Source organism: Mirounga leonina, unplaced genomic scaffold, assembly GCF_011800145.1.
Source record: "Mirounga leonina isolate KUSES-001 unplaced genomic scaffold, KU_Mleo_1.0 Mir_448, whole genome shotgun sequence".
Classification (NCBI taxonomy): Eukaryota; Metazoa; Chordata; class Mammalia; order Carnivora; family Phocidae; genus Mirounga; species Mirounga leonina.
Genome location: NW_023270758.1, coordinates 2,191,220 through 2,215,133, shown reverse-complemented (window position 1 = coordinate 2,215,133; position 23,914 = coordinate 2,191,220). Strand labels below are relative to the sequence as shown.

Below are 23,914 nucleotides of genomic sequence, written 5' to 3'. Positions count from 1 at the left end.
AGGTGGTTCCAGATTGTGATAAGAACCATGAAGGAAAGAAAACAGGGAGAGCTGGTGGTGACTGTGAGCTGGTTGGCTCTTTCAGATTGGGTGGCCAGGGAACTTCTCTCCCCTCCTGGAGGGGTTGGGGGGGTGATATCTACTGAAAAGGAGCCAGCTTTGAAAAGACGTGGGAAAAGTAGATGACATGCAAAGGTCCTGAGACAGGCTGGGGCCTAGCCTCTTGGAGGCCCAGCAGGTGGCTATCTGGCCATGTAGATGGTGAGGGAAAGGCAGGGGCAGGATCACATAGGGCCTTGAGGCCATGGAAGGGAGTTTGGATTTTATTCTATGTGGCAGGTGAAGCGTTTTGAGCAGGAGAATGATGTGATTGACTCTTTTGCAAGGACAGCTCTGGCTGTTTCTGGGAGGACTGGAGATAGAAAAGAGGGACCTCAGGGAGACCTGTTGGAGTAGTACTTTTCAATCACAGATGAAGGTTTATTAGTGAGTGGCGCCTGGCTGGCTCAGTCGGTGGAGCATGCAGCTCTTGATCTCGGGGGGATGAGTTCGAGCCCCACATTCAGCATAGAGATTACTTAAAAAAATACCTTTTATTAGTGAGATGTGAAATCACTTTGGAGGATTGTAACCAGCATGTTAATTTTAATGAGTGAGGGTAGAAAACCTCACTGCTTCACATCTAATAGGGGCAGTTAAGCTTGTGTGAAACCTTGGTTTAGTTCCATAATTGTGTGTATGTACTGGGTCGTTTCTGTGGAGTGGATTTCTTACTATAGGTCTTAGGCTGAAAACTTGGAAAGCCACCGAGTTGGATGATGCTGGCGGGGAGGATGAGGGGAAGTGAGAGCCCTGCTTTACCCTAGTCGCGTGTACCATCTGGAGGGAGGAGCCACAGCTCCAGGTACCTCATCCTCCCCGAGCTCCTCAGTGACTGGGGGAGGGGTTGGCAGAGCCCACCAAGAGCTGAGAAAGCCAGTTTCTCAGGAATGATTGCGTCTGGGGAAGCTCCCAGGCCACACCTCTTTGTACATATGACCTGTTCCCTGACTCGCATGCAAGTCCCCAGTGTCTCGGTTGTCCACGGAGCCGGCTAGAGAGGAGCTAGGTGCTCGCCGTGCACCTGTGACCCCTGGCGGTCAGTGCAGACGGGGTGAGCCCGGGGGCTCTGCCATCCATCCCCCTCTCTCTGGGCAGAAGCACGCACCTCAGACTGTCAGTTTAGGGCTTCTGGTTTTCATCCAGTCTTCAAGCCCTAACCGCTGGGGCAGCTGGCTTCCCTCTGGTTTGCCTTCTTCCTCCACATCTTCCTCCAACTCAGAAATCTTTGGTAGCTCTCTGTTAAATAGCCTCCTGTGGTCCCATTTCTTCTGTGGTCCCATGTATGGAGTACCTGCTGCGGGCTCGGGGGTACAGCAAGGGACAAAACGGACCAGAATCTCTGCCTTCGTGTAGCTTACTGCTTAGTGGCAGTGGGGATGGGGACAAAATGATAACAGAGCTGTGGTGGTGCGTGCTTTGGGGACAACCAGAGCCGGGAAGGGAGCTGGGGGAGGGTGTTGCAATTTTGGATAGAGTAGGCAGGGCAGGTCTTAGTGATGAGGTGACATTTGAACAAAAACCTGGAAGAGGTGAGGGAGGGAGCCATGAGGCTCTTGGGGTAGAGCAGTTACCAAGGCCCAAGGTGGGGGGAGAGGAAGGAAGGGGGCCTGTGGGAGATGAGGTCTGAGAGGCAAAGGGGTGGTGGCGGCATAAAGACTTGAGCTTCTGTCCTGAGTGGGATGGGAGGCCCTTGAAGGCAGAGGCGTGGCAAGCCCTGATGTGGCTTCCAGAAGGATCACTGGCGCTGGCCGTGGGGTTGGGCGAAGATCGGAGGGCCGTTGCTGTCGTGCAGGCAGGCAGTGGGGCTGGCTGGACGAGGGGGGTGGCAGTGGGGGGGGCCAGATCCCAGACCTGCCTTCAGGGTGGAACTGACAGGAGTTGCTGGTGTGAGGTGAGGGGGGCAGAGGCATCAGGGATGAGGCCAGCACTGGGGCTGAGCAGTCAGAGTTTGGAACATGTATCTGGAACGCATGAAAGGACTTCGGGTGGTACAGCTCAGGCAGAGGGCTTAGATGACCTTGAATCCCACCCATGGTGAAGGTATTACGCCCTTCTAAATATTTAATTACTTGGATGTTAAGTAGATGAGACCAAAATCATGACGGTCTTACCCAGAACTAGAGGCCTGGGGGCTGCTGGGATTCTGAAGGTACCCACATGACCATCCCCTTCCTGTGGGAATATGAAGAGTCAGCCCAGCAGACTGACTGCCCCTCGGCCATGGAGACCTGCGGCCTTCTGCCCTCTAGGCTTGAGGTGTTGCCAGTCACCTGGGGTCCCTCCTGCTGTCTGTGGTGTCATGGCTTGTCCAAATCCTTCTCTCCTTCAGGGCCCAGCCCAGATGCACCCCCTCCTCCCGGCAGGAAGGCCCTTCCCTTCCCTCTGAGCTTCCTGACCTGTAGCTGTTACCTGAAGTCAGATGGCCTGGCTGGCCTGGTTTTGAAGCCTGGTGCATCATCTGGCCTGTTCTGTGGCTCTGGCTAGCGCATGCACGGCGTCCCCGAGTTCCAGTCGCCCTTCGATAATGGGGAGAGTCAGGCCACCTTGCAGGGTTGGTGTGTTGAATACATTAAAGTCTGTGAAGAAGGTCATTTTGTGTCGCACGCACCAAACAGGAAAATCCTCTCACACGAGGTCGGGCTTAAAGTCTGCTTGGAAGTCAAGTACCAGAGACAGAGCCCCCCCAGACAGCCTTGGGACTGCTGGCTCTTTCTGCTGGACGTCAGACTCTTCCCTAACGCTTCCCTGTGGCCCCCAGTCAGCGCTCGAATATTTGCATCATGGCTGTGGACCAGCCAGCCTCCATCCCCCTGCCTGGCAGTGACCTCTTTTCTGTGCATGGTCGCAAAACCCTTAAAGCTGGTCATTTATTCTTTCCCACGGGTGCAGCCGACATGTGCCGCCTCGGGTCCACCTGTTTGTACCCTCTGTTTGGTGGTTTTCCCCTCTTGTTTGGTTCTGGCCACTGGGGTCTAGAATTGGCCGTCTGTTGACTCCAGGGAAGATGTAGAAAGAAGGTCACTTGCTGTTTGTCTCAGGCTCTCCCCTCTCAGAGCAGGCCCGTTGCAGCAGAGGCACCCAGGGGTGTCGGCGGAATGGCTGGCTGACGTTTCAGGCCTCTTGCTGTCCCTTGCAGATTGAGTCTGAGGATCGTGCGGCTGGCTCCCCCCTAGTATGGCCAATGAAGAGGATGACCCAGTCGTACAGGAGGTAACCGCTGCTCCCTACCATCTGCCGGGGCTGCCGGGGAGGAGAGCCCAGGCCCAGGGCAGCAGGAAGCAGGGCTGAGGCCCTTCCATCCATCCTTGGGCCAGCCTGGAACCTGCTGGCATCCCAGGGACCCCTAACCAGGCTGTTCCCTCTGCCTGGAACCCTCTTCCTCCAGATAACTGCCTAGCTGAGCCCTTCACTTCCTCCCAGTCTCTGATCCAGCATTTCCTTGTCAAAGAGGATTCCCTGACCCCCCCTGCCTCGTGTGGCGCTCTCCTGTTCACCCTCCCTGGCACCCCCAAGCCCCTTACCTTGGCCACGCCCTGTGCTTGGTCATAACCCTCCCCATCCCCTAAACATAATCTCCTTTCACTAGAATGTAAACTTCACGAGGGAGGGATTTTGTTCTTCACCACTGTGTCCACAAAGCCAAGTTCAGTGCCTGTCACTTAGTAGATACTCAGTGACTATTTGTTGAATGAATGAATGGGTGTGACAACTCCCCCTTCTTCCTGGGCCTACCCAGAAGTCATTCAGCAGTTGTTCACTGGATCTACTGTGTGCCGGGGGCTATGACAGCAGTGAGCGAGCAAGGCAGTGTCCCGCCCTCGGGACACTTAGGATCTGGCAAAGAAGGAGACCCAAGATGCAGATGGTGGGGAGGTAGGTTCCAGAGTCAGCCCAGATCCAGACACATCCTAGAGCCTCTGGGCCTTTGCACATGCTGCTCCCTCCACCTAGACTGCCCTTCACACAGGCTTCGCCTGCGCTGATGCCCTTCACTCCTCCTTAAGGCCTGGTGGTGGGAGAGAACATGGTTCATATGAAGAGCCGGGAAGCAGGGAGGTAAACTGCTGCACGGTGGGTCAGGGGTGGTTAGTGTTGAGAAGAAAGAGTTGGGCCAGATCGTTCTTAGAGGGGCTTGCAGACCACCTGAAGGTGGTGTGACAGGTCAGTCCAGGGTAGGTGGTGGAGGGCACAGGGAGGAAGGGCAGGCAAATGGGTAAGCTCTCCTCTGTCCCAGCCTCATCAGGAAAGCATTTAATCGGGCTCTGGGATGCATCCTGATGTGAGCAGCCCCGGGGAAGGCACATTTTATTGGGTTGTAGTGGACCTAGGAGGGGGCCAGGAACTCTTGTCCTGGTCCCCCTGAGAGCCATAGAGAGGGAGGCTGGAGACTCGGTTCCCTCTGTTTCTAGCAGGAGCTGAGCTCTTCCCCCTCCCCCGCACTCCCTGTAGGAGCCACGACCCCTGACTGACATCCAGGGAGCAGGGGCAGGCCAGGGCAGGCCAGCCACCTGTCTGTCTCCTGTTTAAGTCTTCTTCCCTTTTTCCCAGATCGACGTGTACTTGGCCAAAAGTCTGGCAGAGAAGCTCTATCTGTTTCAGGTAATGATGAGACCAGAGGGCAAAGGGGCCACCTTGAGCATGGGGGTGGGGGGTGAGGGGCGCTGGGAAACCTCAGCCTCGCTTAGGGTTCTGGGCACCAGAGTGTGGGACAGGGGGTTTCTCTTTGCTCTTGTGGGTGGGCAGGTTAATAGTCTCTCATTTTGAAGATGGGAAAACCAAGGCAGCCGTGAAAGGCAGAACAGTGTTGTGGTTCTGGGGCTCTGGGGACTGGCAGCCGTGTTGAGGCCCAGCTCCATCATGACTTAGCTGTGAGCCCTGGGCAAGGTCCTTGAGCTCTCTGTGCCTCTGTTTCCTCATTTGCAAAATGGTGGCACTTATACTACCTGCCCTGTAGCGCCCCGTGGGGGTTGGATGAATCCATCCAGAGTGCTCAGAATGTGGCCCGGCCCAGAGCTCAGCTCCACAGTCTGTTTTCGGACAGTTTGGTCCCATGTCCCCCATTGCTGCCTGCATCCCGAGGCAGCTGTTAACCTGTTTTCTCACTGTATGGATTTGCCTCTTCTGGACATTTCGTGGACACGAAATCATGGCATAGCTGGCTGCTTTTAACTCGACATCGTGGTTTCGAGGCTCACTCGTGGTCAGCATGTATCAGTACCTCCTTCCGTTTTATGGATGAAGAGGACTCCATGGTGTGGTTCTATACAGCACATTGTGTTTGTGCGTTGCTGGCTCTTTGGGTCAGTTCCACTTTGGGGCTATTATGAACAGTGCGGCCGTGAGCATCCCACACAAGTTTTTGTGTGGACAGGTGTCCTTTCTCTTGGGCACATCCCTGGGAGCGGAATTGCTGGATCCAATGGAAACACTAGGTTTCATGTTTAAAGGAACGGGCAGATGGTTTGCATTTCCAATAACAAGGTTATAGTTGTAAGTATTTTGTCTCCAGGTTGCATGTGAGAAAGTGAGGCGCAGGGAGGCTAGCCACTTGGGCATGGGGCCCAGGACGGGGCAGCAGTGGGGGTACTCCAAATGTGAGCTGGGAAGAGGCCCTGGCATCCCCCTGCCCTCTGCCCCCGGGGTCTGCCTTTATAGGCTGTGGGGCTGGGGGCCTGTCCTTCAGGCCTTCTGAACTGGTTTCCTCGGCTGCCTGCAAAATGGTGGGGAGCTGGTGGTGGGGACAGTGACCCCATATGTGTTCATGGTGGGCCAGGCCCTGCGGTGTCTGCTCTCTTTGCCTCACTCCCCGCCCCCAGCAGCCCCGTGAGGTGAGGACACGCACGTTTGTGGTGAGGAGCTGGCCCAGGTCCACACATTGCAAGAGGCAAAGTTGGGACCGGAACCCAGGCCTGATTCCAGAACCTTGCCCTTTACCACCAGCCATCCCAGCCCGAGATCAGGAGATGGCAGAGCTGCCAGGGCTCAGGCCAGACCAGTCAGGCTCCAGACTGTTCATCCTACTGCTGCCATAAGCTCTGGCCCAGGAAGCGAGGAGGAGTCGCTGTGTTGCTACCTGAGTGAGCTTTTAGGAAGTCACCGCTGCCTCGAGCTGAAACGTAGCAGATCTGAGAGGGCCCCACACAGAGGGTTCAGTGCACACGCTGCCGCGCCTCCAGCAGCTTCTCCCAGAGGCTGTCATGGTACGGGCAGCGCCGGCCACAGCTTCTCAACTTCACGCATGGTGACACTGAGGCCCAGAAGGGACTGAGTGGGTCAGTGGCAGTTTTTATTACGGAAAAGTTTACAGGGCAGCGGAGAGAGAATGGGGTAATGAATTCCCGTACACCCGTCCTCCACCCACAGCATGTCACCGGTCAGGTCTTCGTCTGTGCTGCCCGTGGTCTTGTGTCCCTTGTCCTCTGCCTGGATGTCCTCTGCCTGATCCTCACTCTTGCCTCCCCGGCAGGACTCATGGGTTACCAGAGGGGGGCCTGTGTGGGTTCCTGATGCTTAGGCTTGTCCCTCGGAGGTCAGAGACCCTTGAAAATTGCCTTTTGGAAGGAAGCTGGGTGGAGCCGGTATGAAGGCGACACAGGCGGGGACCAGCGAGGACCTCTGGTCTCTGCTTGGTGTTGATTCTTGGCTGGAGCCTGTGAGCCCATCTCTGGGCTGGGCTGGGCCGGGCTGGGCAGGGTGGACTGACGGCTCCCTTCCCCTCCCCAGTACCCTGTGCGTCCAGCCTCGATGACCTATGACGACATTCCACACCTCTCAGCCAAGATCAAGCCCAAGCAGCAGAAGGTGGGGCTGCCCTCTGATGGAGGTGGAGGAGGGGAGGGCTGGTACAGGTGGGGGCTGATGCAAGTGAAGAGGAGACGGGCCCTTTGGAGACTAGAAGCCCAGAGAAGGAGCGATTGGAGGGTTGAGAGGAGAACCAGTTGCTTGCAGAGCCTGGAAAGCTGAGGAAGGGAAGTTTCCAGAAAGAAAGGGAATAAAGCAGCTCCAGAGAGGCCAGAGGAGAATAAGGCTCGGGATGAGTTCAAGACTGGGAATGGGGGGCTCATGTTCACAGGATAAGGCAGGCACTGACGTGCAGCAGCTCTGATGGGCTCGAAGTGCCTCGAAGGGATGGGGTGATAGGGGCTGGGAGCGCTGGACACGTGTCTTGTCCAGGGGGTGGCTGTAGCTCCAGCCCCCCATTGCCCCCCATTGCCACTTGCAGTGACTTTTCAAGAGAAGTTGGAAATGAGGATTTTTATGAGAAAATCTCTTGAATTTTAAATGTTGGCACCTAATTTAGATTTTGGAGGGTAGAATGGGGAGGACAAATAGAACTACATGACCCCACCCCGCCAAAACACTCTGGCCTTTCTGTTGGAATTGGGCTTTGTGACCTTTAATGTGGACTGAACCCCGGGGGCCCTTAGGGAGGGGTGTGTGTCAGGCCTGCTTCTGAGCAGGGCTGGGATTGGCAGGGACAGGGGTCAGGACTTGGCTGTGGCCAGGTTGGGGATATCTTTGAGTTCCTCATAGCTGCTGGGCGTGCCTGATGCCTGCAGGTAGAGCTTGAGATGGCCATCGACACCCTGAACCCCAACTATTGCCGCAGCAAAGGGGAGCAGATCGCACTCAACGTGGACGGCGCCTGCGCGGACGAGAGCAGCACTTACTCCTCGTGAGTCCCCTGGGCCCAGCCTGCAGGCTTTGGTGCGCTCCAGTAAGAGCCTTCCAAAGGCCTGTCCGACACCCGGGCCCTGGTGCCCCATTGCTGGGCTCCCTCCCAACATCCCAGCTTCACATGCTTGGGCCTGGCGCAGCCCTGCCCTGTGGCAAAGGTCTTCCCTTCTGAGAGGCCCCTTGATGGGAGTGGGGGCTTGACCCACCACCTGTCCTTGGGCTACAAACAGGGACTTGGGTTTTCTCCTCCCCGACTTCCCTCCTGAGGCCCACATATGCTGAGGTGGGGCCTTGATCCCTGTTCCTGGGTATTGAATTTCAGGAGGTGTCTGGGGTGGGGGGGCCGGTGCCTGCCATGCCCTGGGTCTGGAGCTTCCTTCCCCTTGACGTCTGTTCTCCCTGTGCTCCCAGGAAGCTGATGGACAAGCAGACGTTCTGTTCCTCCCAGAGCACCAGCAACACAGCCCGTTACGCTGCCGCGCTCTACAGACAAGGTATCCGTGCTGGGCAGCCAGGCTGCCGTGGCTCCTGGAGGCTGCTTGGGTGCGAGGGAAGCGGGAGGGAGGCTGGGACGGCGGGAGGCTGTCCCTAGCCCGGTACCCAGCTTGCTGCTCCCCAAATGCCGGATGCCTGTAGGGGCCAGGCAGGTTGTAGAAATGGCATTGTCAGGGGGCTGGAATAGGCCACCTCTAAGGACTTCCGGCTTTGGTGCTGTCTGACCTGATAGAGGGGGTGCTTCCAAGGTCCCTATCTCCTCCTGGGACACAGACATACACACAGTGTAACTTTTGAGACAGGTGGGAGGATTTTGTTTTAAATACAAGGTACTTGCGGGGCTCCTGGTGGCTCATTCAGTGGAGCATCCGACTCTTGATTTCGGCTCAGGTCATGATCTCAGGGTCGTGGGATCAAGCCCCATGTCAGGTTCGGCGAGGTTCTGTGCTTAGTGTGGAGCCTGCTTGGGATTCTCTCCCTCTGCCCCTCCTCCCACTCACTTGCTCGCGCTCCCTCTCCCTCCCTCCCTCTCAAAAAAAAAAAAAAATACAAGGTACTTACGCATGAGCAATTTTACTTAGCATCTCCCCAAGAGAAGTGAAGCGTCTGTCCACACAAAACTTGTACATGGATGTTCATAGCAGCATTATTCACAGTAGTGAAGAAGTAGAAACAGCCCATAAGTCTGTCAGCTGACGCCTAGATAGCCAAGTGCACTACGGCCATGCAGTGGAATGTTATTTGGCCACGGGAAGGAATGAAGTACTGATACACCCTCTAGTGGGCATGATGCTCAGCAGGCCACATGTTGTCGGAGTCCATTTAAATGAAGTGTCCCGAAGAGGCAATAGAGACAGAAAGCGGGTAGTAGTTCCCCATGGCTAGGAGGAATGTGGAATGGGGAGTGACTGAGGATGGGTTCAGGGTTTCTTTCTGGGGAGATCAAAATGTTCTTTGGGGGGCGGGGGGCAGAGGGAGAGAGAATCTCAAGCAGGCTTCATGCCCAGTGCAGAGCCCGTCAAGGGTCTCGATCTCACGACCCTGAGATCATGACCTGAGCCGAAATCTAGAGTCGGACACTTAACTGACTGAACCACCCAGACACCCCTGAAAATGTTCTTAAATTGATTGTAGTGTTGGTTGTACAGCTCCAGGAATATATTAAAATACATTGACTAGTATGCTTTAAATTTTGTATGGCACGGGAGTTATATTTCAATAAAGCCATTAAAAAGTAAGTATTTAGAGTTCATAAAGCAATAAGTAAAACTAATTTGAACACTTAGGAAACAAACTAGAAAAGACTCAAAAGTAGTATCAAATAACTGTACTTCTTTTTTGAACCCATGTCTCACGCCTTGCAGCTGGGACCGTTTGTTTCTTTCTTTGAGTTAATTAATTTTTATTATGGTAAAATGTACCTAACATGAAATTTACCATTTTAACCTTTTTTTTTTTTTTTTAAAGATTTATTTATTTTGGAGAGAGCACACTCCCAGGGGGCGGGTGGCAGGTAGGCAGAGGAAGAAGAGAATCTTAAATCTTAAATCTCCGCTGAGCACGGAGCCTGACAAGGCGCTCGCTCTCACGGCCCTGAGATCACGACCTGAACCGAAATCAGCTCGGACGCCTGCCTGACTGTGCCACCCAGGCGCCCCTCATTTTGACCATTTTTAAGTGTGCGGTTCGGTGACATTTGAGGGCATTCATGTGGGTGTGCAGTAGTCACCACCACCCGTCTCCAGAACTTGTGCCCACGTGGTCGCATTCTTCTGTAGCCAAACTTACCTGTCCTGTCTTTTTCCTTCTGAATCTCTGGTCTTGGTTTTTAGGATTCTTTCTCCCATCCTAGGTTGATACAAAGATTCTCCTCGTTTTTTTTCCTAGTATTTATAGTACTTTATATAAAAATTTTTTAACATTTCTGAAAATTATTCTTGTATGTAGGGTGGTAAATGATTCTTTTTTTATTTTTTAAATTCCAGTATAACAAACAGACAGTGTTATATCAGTGTCGGGTGTACAACAGAGGGAGTCAGTGATTCTGTACCTGACTCCGTGCTCGGCACCATAAGTGTGAATCGCCATCTCCTAGTTCACCATTACCCCCACCCACTCCCCTCTGGTGACCATCAGTGTGTTCTCTGTAGTTAAGAGTCTGTGGGTTCTGTGCTTTGTGTGTATGTTTTTGTTTTGTCTTAAGTAGGCTCCACGCCCACTCAGAGTGGGGCTCAGGCTCATAACCTAGATCGAGGGTCGCATGCTCTACCAACAGAGCCAGCCAGGAGCCCCGAATCTTTTTCTGTGTGTGTGCTTTTTTTTTTTTTAACCCTGTTCTTTTGTTTCTTAAATTCCACATATGAGTGAAATCATATGGTATTTGTAGGACCATTTGCTTCTTTACTCCTGACTGCGAGCATCCCGCTCCCTCTGGAGTCCAGAACGCTTTCACAGAGCCACTTACCAGAGCCTTAGTGTGTGATTTCTTCTCTTTCAAGCCCACACTGACTTGAGAGAAATTGATGGTCTTTGCACTGCCTCCCAGTGCACACGTTTCACTCACGAGGCAAAGTCACGATCCTCGTCCAGGACTGTGTAGACAGTCCTCCAGCTGGCCCCGCCAGGGGCCATTCCTCCAGCCACATTTGTGTGGCCGACTTCTGAGCGGATTGGGTGGGGTTTTGACGAGCCGAGCTGGAGGAGGAGAGGCAGTCTGTGTGGGGAGGGGGCGGTGGGCATCGAGGGTGACTGGCAAAGGCCCGGCGGGGAAGAGAGGCCGTGTTTGGAGCGGAAACGTTGCCATGTGCCAGAGCAAGCAGCTGGGGGAAGGGGGCGGCGACCAGGGTCGGAAAGGCCTTCGATGCTCACGGGGGAGGGTGTGCAGGCAGGCTTCAAGAAGTGGCTTTGAGCAGAAGGGTCTGGGTTCGTGTCCTACTGTAGCTGTGTGCTCACTGGGCCAGGTTGGGTTGGGAAGGGCCGCGGGCCGGGTGGTGCCAAGGTCCTGAGACTGGGGGCTAGAGCGGAGGTGGCAGGTGGCTTGGCGGTAGGCCGAGGCCTTTGGGGGAGTGCAGGGCCCTTTGTGACTGCTGTGAGCCAAGCTGGGTGCGTTGGCCCCAGTTCCCAGAGTCAGGTCCAAAGCCTTCTTCCTCTGCCAGGTGAGCTGCACCTGACGCCTCTTCATGGCATCCTGCAGCTGCGGCCCAGCTTCTCCTACCTGGATAAGGCGGACGCCAAGCACCGGGAGAGGGAGGCGGCCAATGAGGGTGAGCTCTGGACCCCTAGCCCTTCTGTCTGTCTGCATCTTGGCAGGGATGGTGGGTCATGGGAAAAACTGCAGGGGGATGGATTCCAGGACGCTTAGCAGCATCCCTGCTCTACCCACTGGATGCCGGGAGCACTCACCTGCACAGTTTTGACAACCAAACGTGGCTTTCTACATTCCCAAGTGTCCCCTCGTGGGCAAAATTGCCCCCGGTTGAGAAGAGCTGACTTGGCCAACGATCCCTGTCTAGGAGAATTCCCAGATACCCCTGCCTGAGGCCTTCTGGGGAGTTGGGGCTCCACCAGAGGCTGCAAGCAGTGTCCGCTTTCTCTTGCAGCAGGAGACTCTTCTCAGGATGAGGCGGAAGAAGACGTGAAGCAGATCACGGTGAGTGAACTCTGGCCCCGAGGAGAGGGAGGGTGCCGCCTGGGCGGGGGGCAGCGGGCCGGCTTTGTAGCTCAGCTGCCTGGACGCAGCTCGGGGTGGGAGGGGCTGTGCAGAACCCAGGCTCTGGGGGTGAAACAGATACCGAAATGGTCCCATCCTTCAGAGCCTTCCTGCTGGGCAGCCTGGAGGAGTAACCTGTCCTGCGCCCACCCTGACCTGTCCCAGCTGTTCACAGGATAGCAGCCTGGGGCTTCTGTAGCGTGGGGACCCTGGGGCTTGGCTGGAACTGGAATTGCCTGGGAGGAGGAAACTGGGGGCCTAGGAGGTCCAGGGAACTCGCACAGTCTGTGCCATGAAGCCCGTGTCCTAGTGGAACGAAAACCCCATGTGCCTTAACCACATCATTCACTGTTCCCGGTGGTGTGCAGACCCAGCAATTCTATCTGAATACTAAGCCTGTATTCCAGACATGGTGAGAAGAATATTGACCTTCCATTTATGGCTTACCGAGTTTCCTCTGTGTAAGCATACGGAGGTTAAAAGGAGTATTTAAGGAAGAAAGCACAAATGGTGACACGGATGGCGTACGTATGTGGCTTAAGTTGTGAGCCTTTGCACGTCCTTGAAGATGGGCCGCTACCGACATGACCGCTGTGCGGTGGGGGGTGCTCACCCTCTTCTCTCAGTAGCTTCTTGAATGATCACCCTCCTGCCCTCCTCGGGAACTCAACTGGCCCTCATTTAACAAGTTATCCTTAGGCCCGTGAACTTAAAGGACACATATAGAATCCCAGGATTCTGTGGTACCTGGCTGGCTCAGTCAGTAGAATATGCAACTCTTAATCTCAGGGTTGTGATTTCAAGGCCCATGTTGGGCGTGGAGCCTACTTTAAAAAAAAAGAAAAAAAGAATCCTAGGGTTCTGTAATCCAGCCAACGCCCCCGTGGGGGTGTGCCCTTCATAGGGGAGGTGTCAGGGCTCGGTTCCATCAGGACGCTAAGCAGCAGAAACCCGGACCTACCTGGCATGAGCTCAAAATGGAATGTATTGGTCCCTGTTACTGAGAAGCTGAGGGATAGCTTCAGGTATGGCTGGATTCAGGTGCTCAGACTCGGTCATCAAGACCTGGTTTCTCCATCTCCATCTCCAGGTTCCGCCTTCCTCTTTTGGCCTTTCTCAGGCAGGGTGTCTGTCCCCAGTGGTACAGAGTTATCCCCGCTCCAGGCTCACATCCTCCCAGCTTCCAAGACCCCAGGGGAAGAGAAACTTCTTTCTCATTACTTCTAACTAAAGTCCCAGACCGGACTCATTGGCTTGGCCAACCCTGAACCAGCCCCTGTGGCTAAGAGGATTTGGTGCTCGGATTGTCCAGGTCTGAGTCACGTGCCCACTCCTGTGGCTGCGAATGTGTGTGGGGGTGGGGGCAGGAGGAGGGCTATTTGCTCCCCTGAGCTGAGGGGGAACTGGGCATTTCCCCAAGGAAAATAGGGGGGCCTTTTAGCCGTGGAAGTGGAAATGGATTGGGTGCCGGGCAGGCAGAAGCACGAGAAAACTGCTCCCTGGCCTGTGTCGTCAGGTCACAGAGAGGGACGCGGTTGGAGCTGAGTTTAAGAGATGTGTCTGGAAATGAAGGGGAGGGTGGGAGTGCTGCGGGGCTCTCCAGTCTTGTGGGGTGCAGTCTGGCAGCCCAGGATGGGGCCCGGGCCTGAGGCCATGACCCCCCTCCCAGGTGCGGTTCTCCCGTCCTGAGTCGGAGCAGGCCCGCCAGCGCCGCGTGCAGTCCTACGAGTTCCTGCAGAAGAAGCACGCCGAGGAGCCCTGGGTGCACCTGCACTACTATGGCCTGAGGGTGAGCCGGGGTCCCCGGTGGCGGCTGACGCTGGCTCCGGGCCGGGGTCCTGGGAGAAGAGCCCAGTCTCACCTTGAACTGGTGGTTTCAGATTCAGTGAGAGCCACTTGTGGGAGGGAGCCCCGGGTAGAGAGGGTAGAGTCCTGGGGATAGCTTGTCCCTTGTTCCAGCCAGTCTACTTAGCGTGAGTCCCAGGGGAGCAGGAGATTGAGAAAGGAGTCCACCGTTTCCTGGGTCGGGGTTTTCGGCATCCCCAGGCTCTCCTCAAGTGTGAGCTTCTTGCCGGCCCCAGGGTGAAGCTGGTGTTTGGTTACGGATTTTTATGCATCGTGGGTCCTGAATGAAAGCGCTCAATGGAGAACCGGCCATCTGTCACATGGCCAAGTCCGCGTATCTGCCAAGGGCACTTTTGACTGTAGTTGGTTTTCATCTCGTGTGCTGACTTAGAACCCAATCCTTGAAACTGTATTAAGGGAAGCGATTGAATCGAAGCCAAAGGTGCCGTAGGGCTCCGCAACATTTTCCTGGGGGAGGAGCAACTCCTGATTTCTCTGGAACTTTCCTGAAAGATTCGTGTTGACTGAGCCTTAGAGTCAGACTTCCAGAAGCCATGCTGTTTTCTGGTGTGTGACTTTATGCAAATTACCTAATGAGAGAAGTTGCTGTCTATAAGCAGCCATCGCACCAGAGCCCGGCACATAGTAGGTGCTCGGGGACTGCTGGCTGTTATTTCTACCGTTGCGGCTAATGGCCCTGTGTCCCAGGCAGGGCACCTAGGCATGGGTGCTGGGGCTGTTTGGTCGTAGAGCTGGAGATGGTTGGTTGCGGCCACCTCACAGAGGCCTTGAATGCCATGCTCAGGTGGCTGGATATGACCCTGTGGCCGGCCTTGGGGCAGGACAGTGGGCGCCCGGAGGGAAAGGTGATGCAGGGGTGAAACCGGACGGCAGAGGGGCTCAGGGCGGGGGGATGGCGCGGGCCTGGGGTGGTGGCTGAGGGTCCCCCCACCCTGTGCCTTCCCCAACAGGACAGCCGCTCTGAGCACGAGCGCCAGTACCTGCTGTGCCAGGGTTCCGGTGGGGTTGAGAACACTGAGCTCGTCAAGTCACCCAGGTGGGACCGGCGGGCCAGGCCGTTGAGCCCTGGGGGCTGCTGAGGCCACCACTGGCCCCAGGAGGGTCCCTGTGGTGTGGGGCCTTCCCGGGGACTGTGGCCCCTTCTCTAGCAGGGGACACGGACCTGGGAGAGGGCCCTTCGTCCTCTGGAGAGGGTCGGGAGGGTGCGTGTGGCAGGAGATGGCCGTCCTTTCTCCGCAAGTTTGGGGGGAGCTAGGGAGTGTGGGTGTGGGTCTCTATCTGCCCCCCAGCCCCCAGCCCTCCCTTGGGGAGGCTCAGCCTAGGTGCAGTCTGGGTTTGTGGGCAGGGGTGGGGCAGGGCCAGAGCCCAGGAGCTGCTGACCCTGCCCTCTCCCCTGCAGTGAGTACCTCATGATGCTGATGCCACCCAGCCCAGAGGAGGAGAAGTGAGTAGAGTTGGGCCGGACGCCACCCCCACCCCAAATCCCCCCTCCTACCCTTGCTCTAACCCAGCGTCTCTGTTTTGAACAGAGACAAACCCGTGGCTCCCAGCAACGTCCTGTCCATGGCCCAGCTGCGTACCCTGCCCCTGGCTGATCAGATCAAGATCCTGATGAAGAATGGTGGGTGGACACACGCTTCCCCCAGGGGGACCCCAGCCCTACCACCTCCTTGGGAAACGGAGTGTGGGACAGACTAAGGACTGAGGGGCAAGGCCAGAGGCTCCCGCCACCCGGAGCCTCTGGCCTTGCCACCCGGAGAACATGCCCAGCTTTACAGCTCTGGCCGCGTCTGGAAGGAACGCACTGCAGCAGTGGGGGGGGGTGGGCGAGGGGGGCTCCCTCAGCCGGGCTTTGGTTCCTGCCGCTCCCCTGCTATTGAGCCTGGGCCAGCCGCTGACCCCCCCTGCGCCTAAGGAACTAGGAGAGCTCCTGGGGGCTGAGATGAGGCTTCTTCACGGCTTATACAGAGCCTTGCACGTGAACACGAGCTCCATTCGTTCACTTGGACTATCTTGGGGGGCCCGCACCAGGCTGCACACAGTAGGGACTGGTTCCCTTTGTCAGAGGACTCAGAGGGCCAGAACCTGTAGGGCAGATGTGAGCCCTGAACCTCAGAGCTGAGTCCCAGGCCCCGGGCTCCTCTTCGGAGATACCACCTCCAGGGGCCTAAGCAGAGGGGAGCTCCCAGCTCTCCCTGGAGCTGCCAGGGTGCCGGGCCACTGGCCTTGCTTCAGAGGACATGGGGCCTACCCCAGGCCCTCTCTGGGCCCGGGTAGTAATGGTTTTGCTGTTTGTCTCCTCCCCTGCCACCCCCCCAGTAGGCGCCACGCCTAACGTGGGGCTTGAACTCATGACCCTGAGATCAAGAGTTGCATGCTCTACCAACTGAGCCAGCCAGGCATCCCGTACTAGTCTTACCTTTAAGGAGCACCCCTTGGGGTGTTTGCTGCAGGATTCAGTGAGTGTGGGTTGCCTGCACAAGCAGTCAGTGGGGTCGGCCGCCTTACTCACATGCTGGGGTGGTTGTGTGAGCCTGAAGCTGTATAGACTTGGGGGGAGGGGGGTTGCGGGGAAGGGCCCAGGCCCTCTTCCCTTGTCTGATGACTCCTGCATCCTCAGTGAAGGTCATGCCTTTTGCCAACTTGATGAGCCTCCTGGGCCCCTCCATCGACTCTGTGGCTGTTCTGCGTGGCATCCAGAAGGTGGCGATGTTAGTCCAAGGAAACTGGGTCGTGAAGAGGTAAGTTCCTCTGCATGGGAGCATCTGATCCATTTAAATTCAACGTGATTACTGATGTTTTGGGTTTAAGTCTACCATAGCGCTGTCTGTTTGTTCTGGATTTCATATCCATTCATACCTGCTACTGGATTCTTTTTTTATTATTCCGTTTCTTCCTGCTAATTTGGAAGTTATTCTTTCTGGGCTCTCTTAGTACCCTACAGATTTCAGGGTGCTTTCATAACTGATCACAGCTTAATATTAATTGCTGTGTTTTACCCTCATCCAGGACAATTCAAAGACCTTAGAATGTTTTATATTTATCTTCCTCCCAACTCATGTGCTGTTCTATTTATATGTTTTAGTTGTATTTTAAAACCCGCAGGACATTATCATATCCAGTCAGTATTCTTCAGATCTGCTCACACATTTACTTTTTTATTTTGCTCATCATGCCTTTCTGCATCTGAGTTGCTGTCTGGGATAATTACCTTCTGCCAAAAACCGCTGGGGTGTTTCCTCTAACGAAGCTCTGCAGGGGAGGGGTTCCCGTGGGTTTTGTATGGTTGGAAATATCTATTCCACTTCTGTTGTTAAAGGATATTTTTCCTGAGTGTAGAATTTGAGATTGATTGTTTTCCTTCCACACACTGACAATGTCATTGCATTCTCATTCCCACTGTTTCTAGTGACGAGTCTACTGTCTTTATTCTTGGTTTCCTCTGGCTCTTTTTGAGCTTTTCTCTTGTGGCTTTCCACAGTTCATTAAGATGTGTCTGAGCGTGAGTTTCCTTTCACGTGTCCCGTGGGGTTCGGAGCATGTGGCTTGATGCCTTTCAGGAGTTTCTCTCTGTGATCCCTCCACCAGACTGTCACTGTCAGGGCGGGCAGGGACTTCTGTGTTGACCCTCCCTCACATCCCTGAAAGTCAGTATAATGCCTGGCACATCTTAGACCCTTGCTAATAAGTGAGGCTGCATTTTATGTTCACCTGGATTATGTTAATTTTAAATAGCGTAACATAAAATACACTAATAAAGACTTTTTAGGAAGTGTGGTGTAAGGTGAACGATCTGTCAAAATACGAATTGTTCCAAATTTTTTAAGTACTTCATTGCAGAAACTCCGTCTTGTCAGTTGGTTGGCCATCAATTATGAAGGCTATTCACGTTGCTGCCACCTGGTGGCGCCCTTGCACCGGGAAACACACAAGTGCCCGATTACGGAAGGCCTTTGGATGGCGGTCACTCGCTAAATGGGACCCCCTAGGTATATTCATGCTACGGATGAGCGAGGACAGAGAGGCAGAGACTTGGCAAACGTCTGGCAGCCCCGGAGCTGGGGTTTGAGCTCTTGCCCAGCACCACCGTGGCCCTGGTGCTTCTGCCCTTCCAGCCTGGGGTCTGTCCCAGTGACCTGAAGGTGGGGCCTCCTGGGCCGCGCGTGTTCACTCTGCCCCAGTGCTTCGGGTCCGGCCGCGAGCCCTCGGGTCCTGCCAGTGGCCTGGGGGTGGTGCTCCTCCCTCGTCGGCCTCTTTGGGTTCCTGTGAGGAGATGATGCAGCACTCACACCTTGTTCACTAAATCTGGCTCCATGGCGCGTTCTGTGCCCCGTGCCCCGCTGTCATTCACGTGCTGTCCCCGTCCTCAGGAAATGTGTGCAGCGGGGGTGGGCACCGTTACAGATGAGCACCCCGAGAGCAGAGGTCTGGGGCGCGCGCCACGCTCGTCGCGCGCTCAGTACCAGCCGAGCAGCTCTCTTCCCTCGTGTGGCAGTGATGGTCCCTGTCCCCACAGTGTGTTTCTGGGAAGGGAGTGGACACAGAGCTCGAGCTGGAAGGAAGAGTATTAGCTGGTTGCCAGGTAGGATTGAGGAGGTGCGGAGAGAGGTCTCCCGGCAGAAGGAGTGGGTGCAGGAGAGTAGAGGCTCCTCGGGCACAGGATGGTCGGGGGGGTGGGGGGTGGTGTGTGTGTGTGTGTGTGTGTGTGTGCGCGCGAGACAGGGTCTGTGGCTGAACTTGGTCAAGGTTTTACTCGCAAGCCTCAGAAGCCGGCTCATTCGCCCCTGGGCCCTGAAGGTGTCTGAGCTGGACTGCTGGTCCCATTCACTCCAAAGGCTTCAGCCCCACTCGTGCCTTGGGGCCCATCCAGGTCCCAGTCCCTGACCCCTCTTGCCCCCGCTCACACTGCCCACCCGTCCCTTCCGTCAGGTGGTGAGGCCTTGAGTCCTGCTTCCCAGCCGCTCTCCCTAGGCCTCACACCCGCCCCGCCTGTGGGACTCGCTGTCTTCCCAGAGTCGCGGGTTGGCCTGTTTCTGAGCCCCTGCCCTTCCTGACTGCAGTGGGCCTCGGGGCTGGGCCAGTGTGTGCATGGAAGGTCGTGATGGGCTGGGAGGAAGGATTCTTGGGGGATAGGCTTCTCTTCTACGTACGTGTTCACAGAGCCAGGCTCCATGGTTGGAAGGGCGGCCCCGAGGGCAGCTGTGCCGGCCGTGTTGGAGAGGCTGGGGCTGGGAGTGGGGCTGACCTGCTGCTCCTGCTTTCGTTGGCAGTGACATCCTGTACCCCAAGGACTCCTCCAGCCCTCACAGTGGTGTGCCTGCCGAGGTGCTCTGCCGCGGTCGCGACTTTGTTGTAAGTGCCGGGGCTCTCTGGCCTCTGGTCGGTGGGGCAGGGATCTGGGAGGGGGTGGCGGGCAGGGCAGGGCAGTGGGAGGAGGGCAGGGGGTGGCTGTGGACCCTCTCTCTTTCTCCTTCGACTCAGAATCCTGGAGTCTTAGGCTTCATAATGGGGATTACAAGCCAGAGGCCCACAGGTGGACTCTAAGGAACATGTTTCATTTGGCCTGAGCAGGTTTTTTTAAATGTTCACTTGAATTAGTGTTTACGGTTCAAAATCCTGGTACAAATCAGATTTCTAGCTTGTTAACGAATAATTGGACAGTCTGGTACCACTGGGCCCAAACCCCTGAACGGCACCAACTTTGGGTGGTGGCTGACAGTGTCATCCCCCGCGGTCCCAGGCTGGCCTGCTTCTCTCGTACATTATTGCTGTGGGTTTGGCAACTCCTGAGCCAGCTTATTCCTCCACGCCATTGCCCTGTCCTCATCCAGTAAGTCCCGGCCCAGGCATCCCTCTCAGGGGCTTGAACCCCGGCTGCTGGGATCTGCACTGCCTCCCTTGAGGGAAATCGGTCTCCTAAGCTGTCCGCAGTGACCATGAAGTGCACAGGGCAGCCCTTCAGCTGTTTGAGCGAGCGCCTGCGTTTTCTCCCTGCCTGAGTGGATGTCCCAGCTTCTCTGGACAGTTAGCGGCTAGGTGCCTCTGCACTTGATTTTTGTCTTGGGGCCAGAGTGCGGTGGATATCCGCCCCTGGGCTTGCTCACCGGAGCCCGTGTGCCGTTTGCCACCGCCTGCCAGCCCGTGTCGTTCATGCGGACGCTGTCAGCGGGGCCTGGGAGGGGGCGGCTGGTCCAAGCTCAGTTCTCGTCAGGGACGGTCTTCCCTCATCCCAGGCCCCCAGGACAGCTAGAGGTCTGGGGGATGGTCTTGGGAGCAGCCCGTCTTTGCATCCTAGAAACAGGCTGCCTTCTCTCCCTCAGATGTGGAAGTTCACGCAGAGCCGGTGGGTGGTGAGGAAAGAGGTGGCCGCCGTGACTAAAGTAAGTGCCGCTGTCGGTCGGAGGCCCGGGCCGTCCGGGTGGCTTCCAGGCTTTTGGGGCTCACCTTTGTCCTGCCCCCAGCTCTGCACGGAGGACGTGAAGGACTTCCTGGAGCACATGGCCGTGGTGAGGGTCAACAAAGGCTGGGAGTTCATACTGCCTTCCGATGGGGACTTCATCAAGAAACATCCAGATGTGGTCCAGCGGCAGCATATGCTGTGGACGGGCATCCAGGCCAAGTAAGGGCTTGCTGGCCAGGCCACAGCCACCTCGCCCCCCAGGCGCGCTGGGGCCCCGTGCACCCCTTCCTCCACTCCGGTGGGCGCTGCGGCTTGATCCCAGAACCTCCCAGCACAGGCCTGGCGCAGCCGACCCTGTTGATCAGAGCTGGCGTGTCTCTTCTGAGGGGCTGAGGGAGCAGGAGCCTGGGCTCCTGTGGGTCACCGCTGCCCGCCCCAGCCCGGCGGCTTCTGGTGGGCGTGGGGCCTGTGCGCGGTGGGGAGGGCCAGCCGGCTCCGTGCACACGGCATCTCAGTCACCAGGATGTCCCTGCCTCGACGGTGACAGGGGACGTGCTGTAAAGTTAAGAGAGTTTATTCTTCTTTTCAGATTAGAAAAAGTGTATAATCTTGTGAAGGAAGGCTTGCCCAAGAAGCCAGATGGACAATCAGGTGTGCGGGGCGCTTTGGACTGGGCCGGCCCCTAACCCAGCCCTGGCCTCGGGAGGCCTGCTTTGCGGGGGCTTGTCAGGGCTCGGGCCGGAGGGGGCTGTGTGGCTCTCATCACTGGGTGTCCTTTCTGTGCCTTCCTCCCCCTTCCCCACAGACCTCAGCTTAAGGCTTGGCCTCGGGCACTGAGGGCTTCTGAACTCTGGGGCTGTGCTGGGGTGCAGGCCTTCCTGGGTCGGCAGAAGGTGGCGGTGGGACAGGAGGAACTGGCAGGGACTCAGCAGTAACCCGTCCTGGTTTGAATCTCCCAACGTGGGATTCTGATTTTCCCCACTTCTGTCTCTTTCCTCGTGGTGGGGGGAGCTCCATCCCTCCCGGGTCCGGTGGGGGTGAAAGGCAGGACCGCGGCGTGCTTCGGCCCTGGCTGGCCGGCGCTGTTCCCGGGCCCTTCCTCTGGGGAGCAGGGTGCCCCCCGTCGGGCTGGCGGGGGTTGTCAGGGGTGGGGGGGGCAAAGGGCCCTTCTCTGCGCTGTCCCTGAGCCCTCCAGAGCAGCGCTCCTCTCCCCACAGGGCCTGCTGCGCTGCTCTCTGGGGACCAGCGGGTCCAGGCGGCCAAAAGCAAGGCCCAGCAGAACCACGCACTGCTGGAACGCGAGCTGCAGCGGAGGAAGGAGCAGATGCGGGCGGCCGCGGTCCTGCCCGGCGTGCGGATCAAGGAGGAGCCCATGAGTGAGGGAGAGGACGAGGAAGATCAAGACGCAGAGGAAGACGAGGAGCCCATGGACACCTCTCTCGGTGGCGGCCTCCACGACAGGCTGGCCAACGGGTTGCCTAGCGGGCGGGCGGCCGGCGGGGACAGCTTCAATGGGCACCCGCCGCCAGGCTGTGCCAGCACCCCCGTGGCCCGGGAACTGAGGGCCTTCGTGGAGGCCACCTTCCAGAGACAGTTCGTGCTCACGCTGAGTGAACTCAAGCGCCTCTTCAACCTGCACCTGGCCAGCCTGCCCCCCGGCCACACGCTGTTCAGCGGCATCTCGGACCGCATGCTGCAGGACACGGTGTTGGCCGCCGGCTGCAAGCAGATACTGGTGCCTGTAAGTAGAGCCGCGCCACCGGACGGGCGTACCCGCAAGGCCACCCTCTGCCCCTCGGGGGGCTCCTGGCGGAAAAGCAACAAGCGGGGTCCCTCTGGAGTCGCCTGTGCCCCGCTTGCTTTGGGGGAACCAGTTGTTTGGAGGCTGCGTGGGAACTCGGGAGGAGTGTTGACCTTGGTCTAAATCTTGGCTCTCGGGGGGCGGCTCTGTGTGACCTTGGGCCTCTCGGGCTCTGCCTCCTCGTCTCACGTGGGCAGATGCTGGCTGTGGTCCCTAGGACTTGGGTAAGGGCCCCGGAGATGTCCGAAGGCGCTCACCCGTAGCTTGGCCTACGGCAGGGCCTTGGTCAGTGCAGGGCCCTGTCAGCCCTGCCGTTTCTCAGGCTGAGTTCGTTTCTGTCATCGATTGATCTTTGCGATGTGCAGGTGTAGAGACCGACCTTCAAAGACGTGAAATGAGCTTATGTAAAGGTATACCCAGGAGGTGCCAGAGCTGGAACCGGAGCCTCAGCATAGTGGCTGCGGGGCCTGAAATCTTTTCTGCGTTACCTGAGACGCGCTGCCCCTTTGACCCGAGCCCACGAGCCCACGGCTCGTGCCCGCCTCTGGCAGGCCTCCCCGGGGCTAGAGATTAGCTGACCGGCGTGCTCGGCATTTCTGCCGCGGGGCCTGAGGGTGGCAGCGCGAGCCACCCAAGCCCGGGCCTCTGGTCCCGGCATGGGCAGGGGCGCTGGAACGGAAGCCGCCCGCAGCAGCTGAGGGTGGAGAGGGCCAGGCTGGGGCTCCGGAAGTGGTGCTGCTCATTCTCCCCCCCCCAGGCCCTGCCCAGACCTGGCAGCAAACAGGTCGGGGTGGGGCTGCGGCTGCCTCTTAAGGGAGCCTCAACGTTTGCAGTCCACGGTCAGAAGCACCTGCAGCCTTGGGTGATCTGAGGCGAGGGCCATCTTTGTGTATGTGAGACACAGAAACTAGGACGAGAGGCCCTGGATCCCGTGCTGGCTAGGCTGTCCCAGGAGATCTGGCCCTCGTGGCAGAGAGCCTCCTTGGTGCGGTTTCCTATGAAAGGTACCAGGGCTTGGGGGCCCTGCCCTGTTTGTAGCCACCCGTGCCCGCCCAGCAAGTGGGTCTAGTTAGTCTAGTCAGCTCCAGGCTCCCCCTTCTCGGAGCTGGGCCAGGCAGGGGAGGGGGCGCCTGCCCAGGGTTAGCTAGGCCGTCTTGGGCTGCTGGGGTGGATGGGAGAGGGGTGTGAAGTAGGCTGCTCTCAGGCACCCTTGCCCTGCTCCTTCCCCTTGGTGGGGCTGGTGTCCCTGGGAGACCGTGGCCCCTCTCTGCTGCTCCCGTTGACTTCGCTCTCCCTGATCCTGATGTAGGGACCAGATAGAATGCTCCTCTCTGTGGAGGAAAAGACCTCCGATGTGTCCGGCCTCAGGGTGCTGAGGTCCAGGGAGAGTGAGTAGACTCACGGACTTGAGTTTAACCCTGGCTCTGCTGTGTATTAGATGTGCGACCCAGACACTGAGTAAACTCTGAGCTGGATTCTCCCCCTGCAGAGTGGGAGGCTGCAGCACCTTGCCCCTGCCTCTCTGGTTTCTGATGATCAAATGAGATTGTATGGTTCTAGTCCCCCAGGGGCTTTATGTGGTAGGAGCTCCCACTGTTGCTGGTGTTGTGGGGTCAAGGCTGGAAACCGCTCTACCAGGTGCCCTGAGCCTGGCCCCCTTCTCTTGGTCCACCTTCGGACCCTGCTGAACCAAGTGGTGTGGGTTGCTTGGGAGTCGGGCAGGGCCTCTCACCTGTACCGACGCAGCCCCTGAGGGAAGGGGTTGGAAGGAATCCCCAGGATACTCCCAAGGCAGTATGGGGGTGGGAGTGCCGCTCAGGACACATCTGAGGGCTTATGTTTAGGGTAGGGCAATATTGGCTGT

General features: G+C 57.1%; 1 protein-coding gene across 2 annotated transcripts in view; it reads left to right on the top strand.

Moving 5' to 3' along the window:
* The window catches only part of POLR3E (RNA polymerase III subunit E), a 29,704-nt gene that overhangs the window by 2,274 nt on the left and 3,516 nt on the right, over positions 1-23,914 (top strand). Inside the window, exons 2-18 of one of the 2 annotated variants that reach the window (XM_034988080.1) lie at positions 3,239-3,312; positions 4,651-4,701; positions 6,826-6,903; positions 7,662-7,777; positions 8,191-8,273; positions 11,430-11,537; positions 11,874-11,923; positions 13,653-13,772; positions 14,800-14,885; positions 15,249-15,293; positions 15,379-15,470; positions 16,470-16,590; positions 19,120-19,201; positions 20,170-20,229; positions 20,311-20,468; positions 20,839-20,900; positions 21,467-21,990. In XM_034988080.1, coding sequence (XP_034843971.1) covers positions 3,277-3,312; positions 4,651-4,701; positions 6,826-6,903; positions 7,662-7,777; positions 8,191-8,273; positions 11,430-11,537; positions 11,874-11,923; positions 13,653-13,772; positions 14,800-14,885; positions 15,249-15,293; positions 15,379-15,470; positions 16,470-16,590; positions 19,120-19,201; positions 20,170-20,229; positions 20,311-20,468; positions 20,839-20,900; positions 21,467-21,990 — 1,872 coding nt within the window. In that variant the 5' untranslated portion in view covers positions 3,239-3,276. The other variant, XM_034988081.1, reaches the window with a different exon arrangement.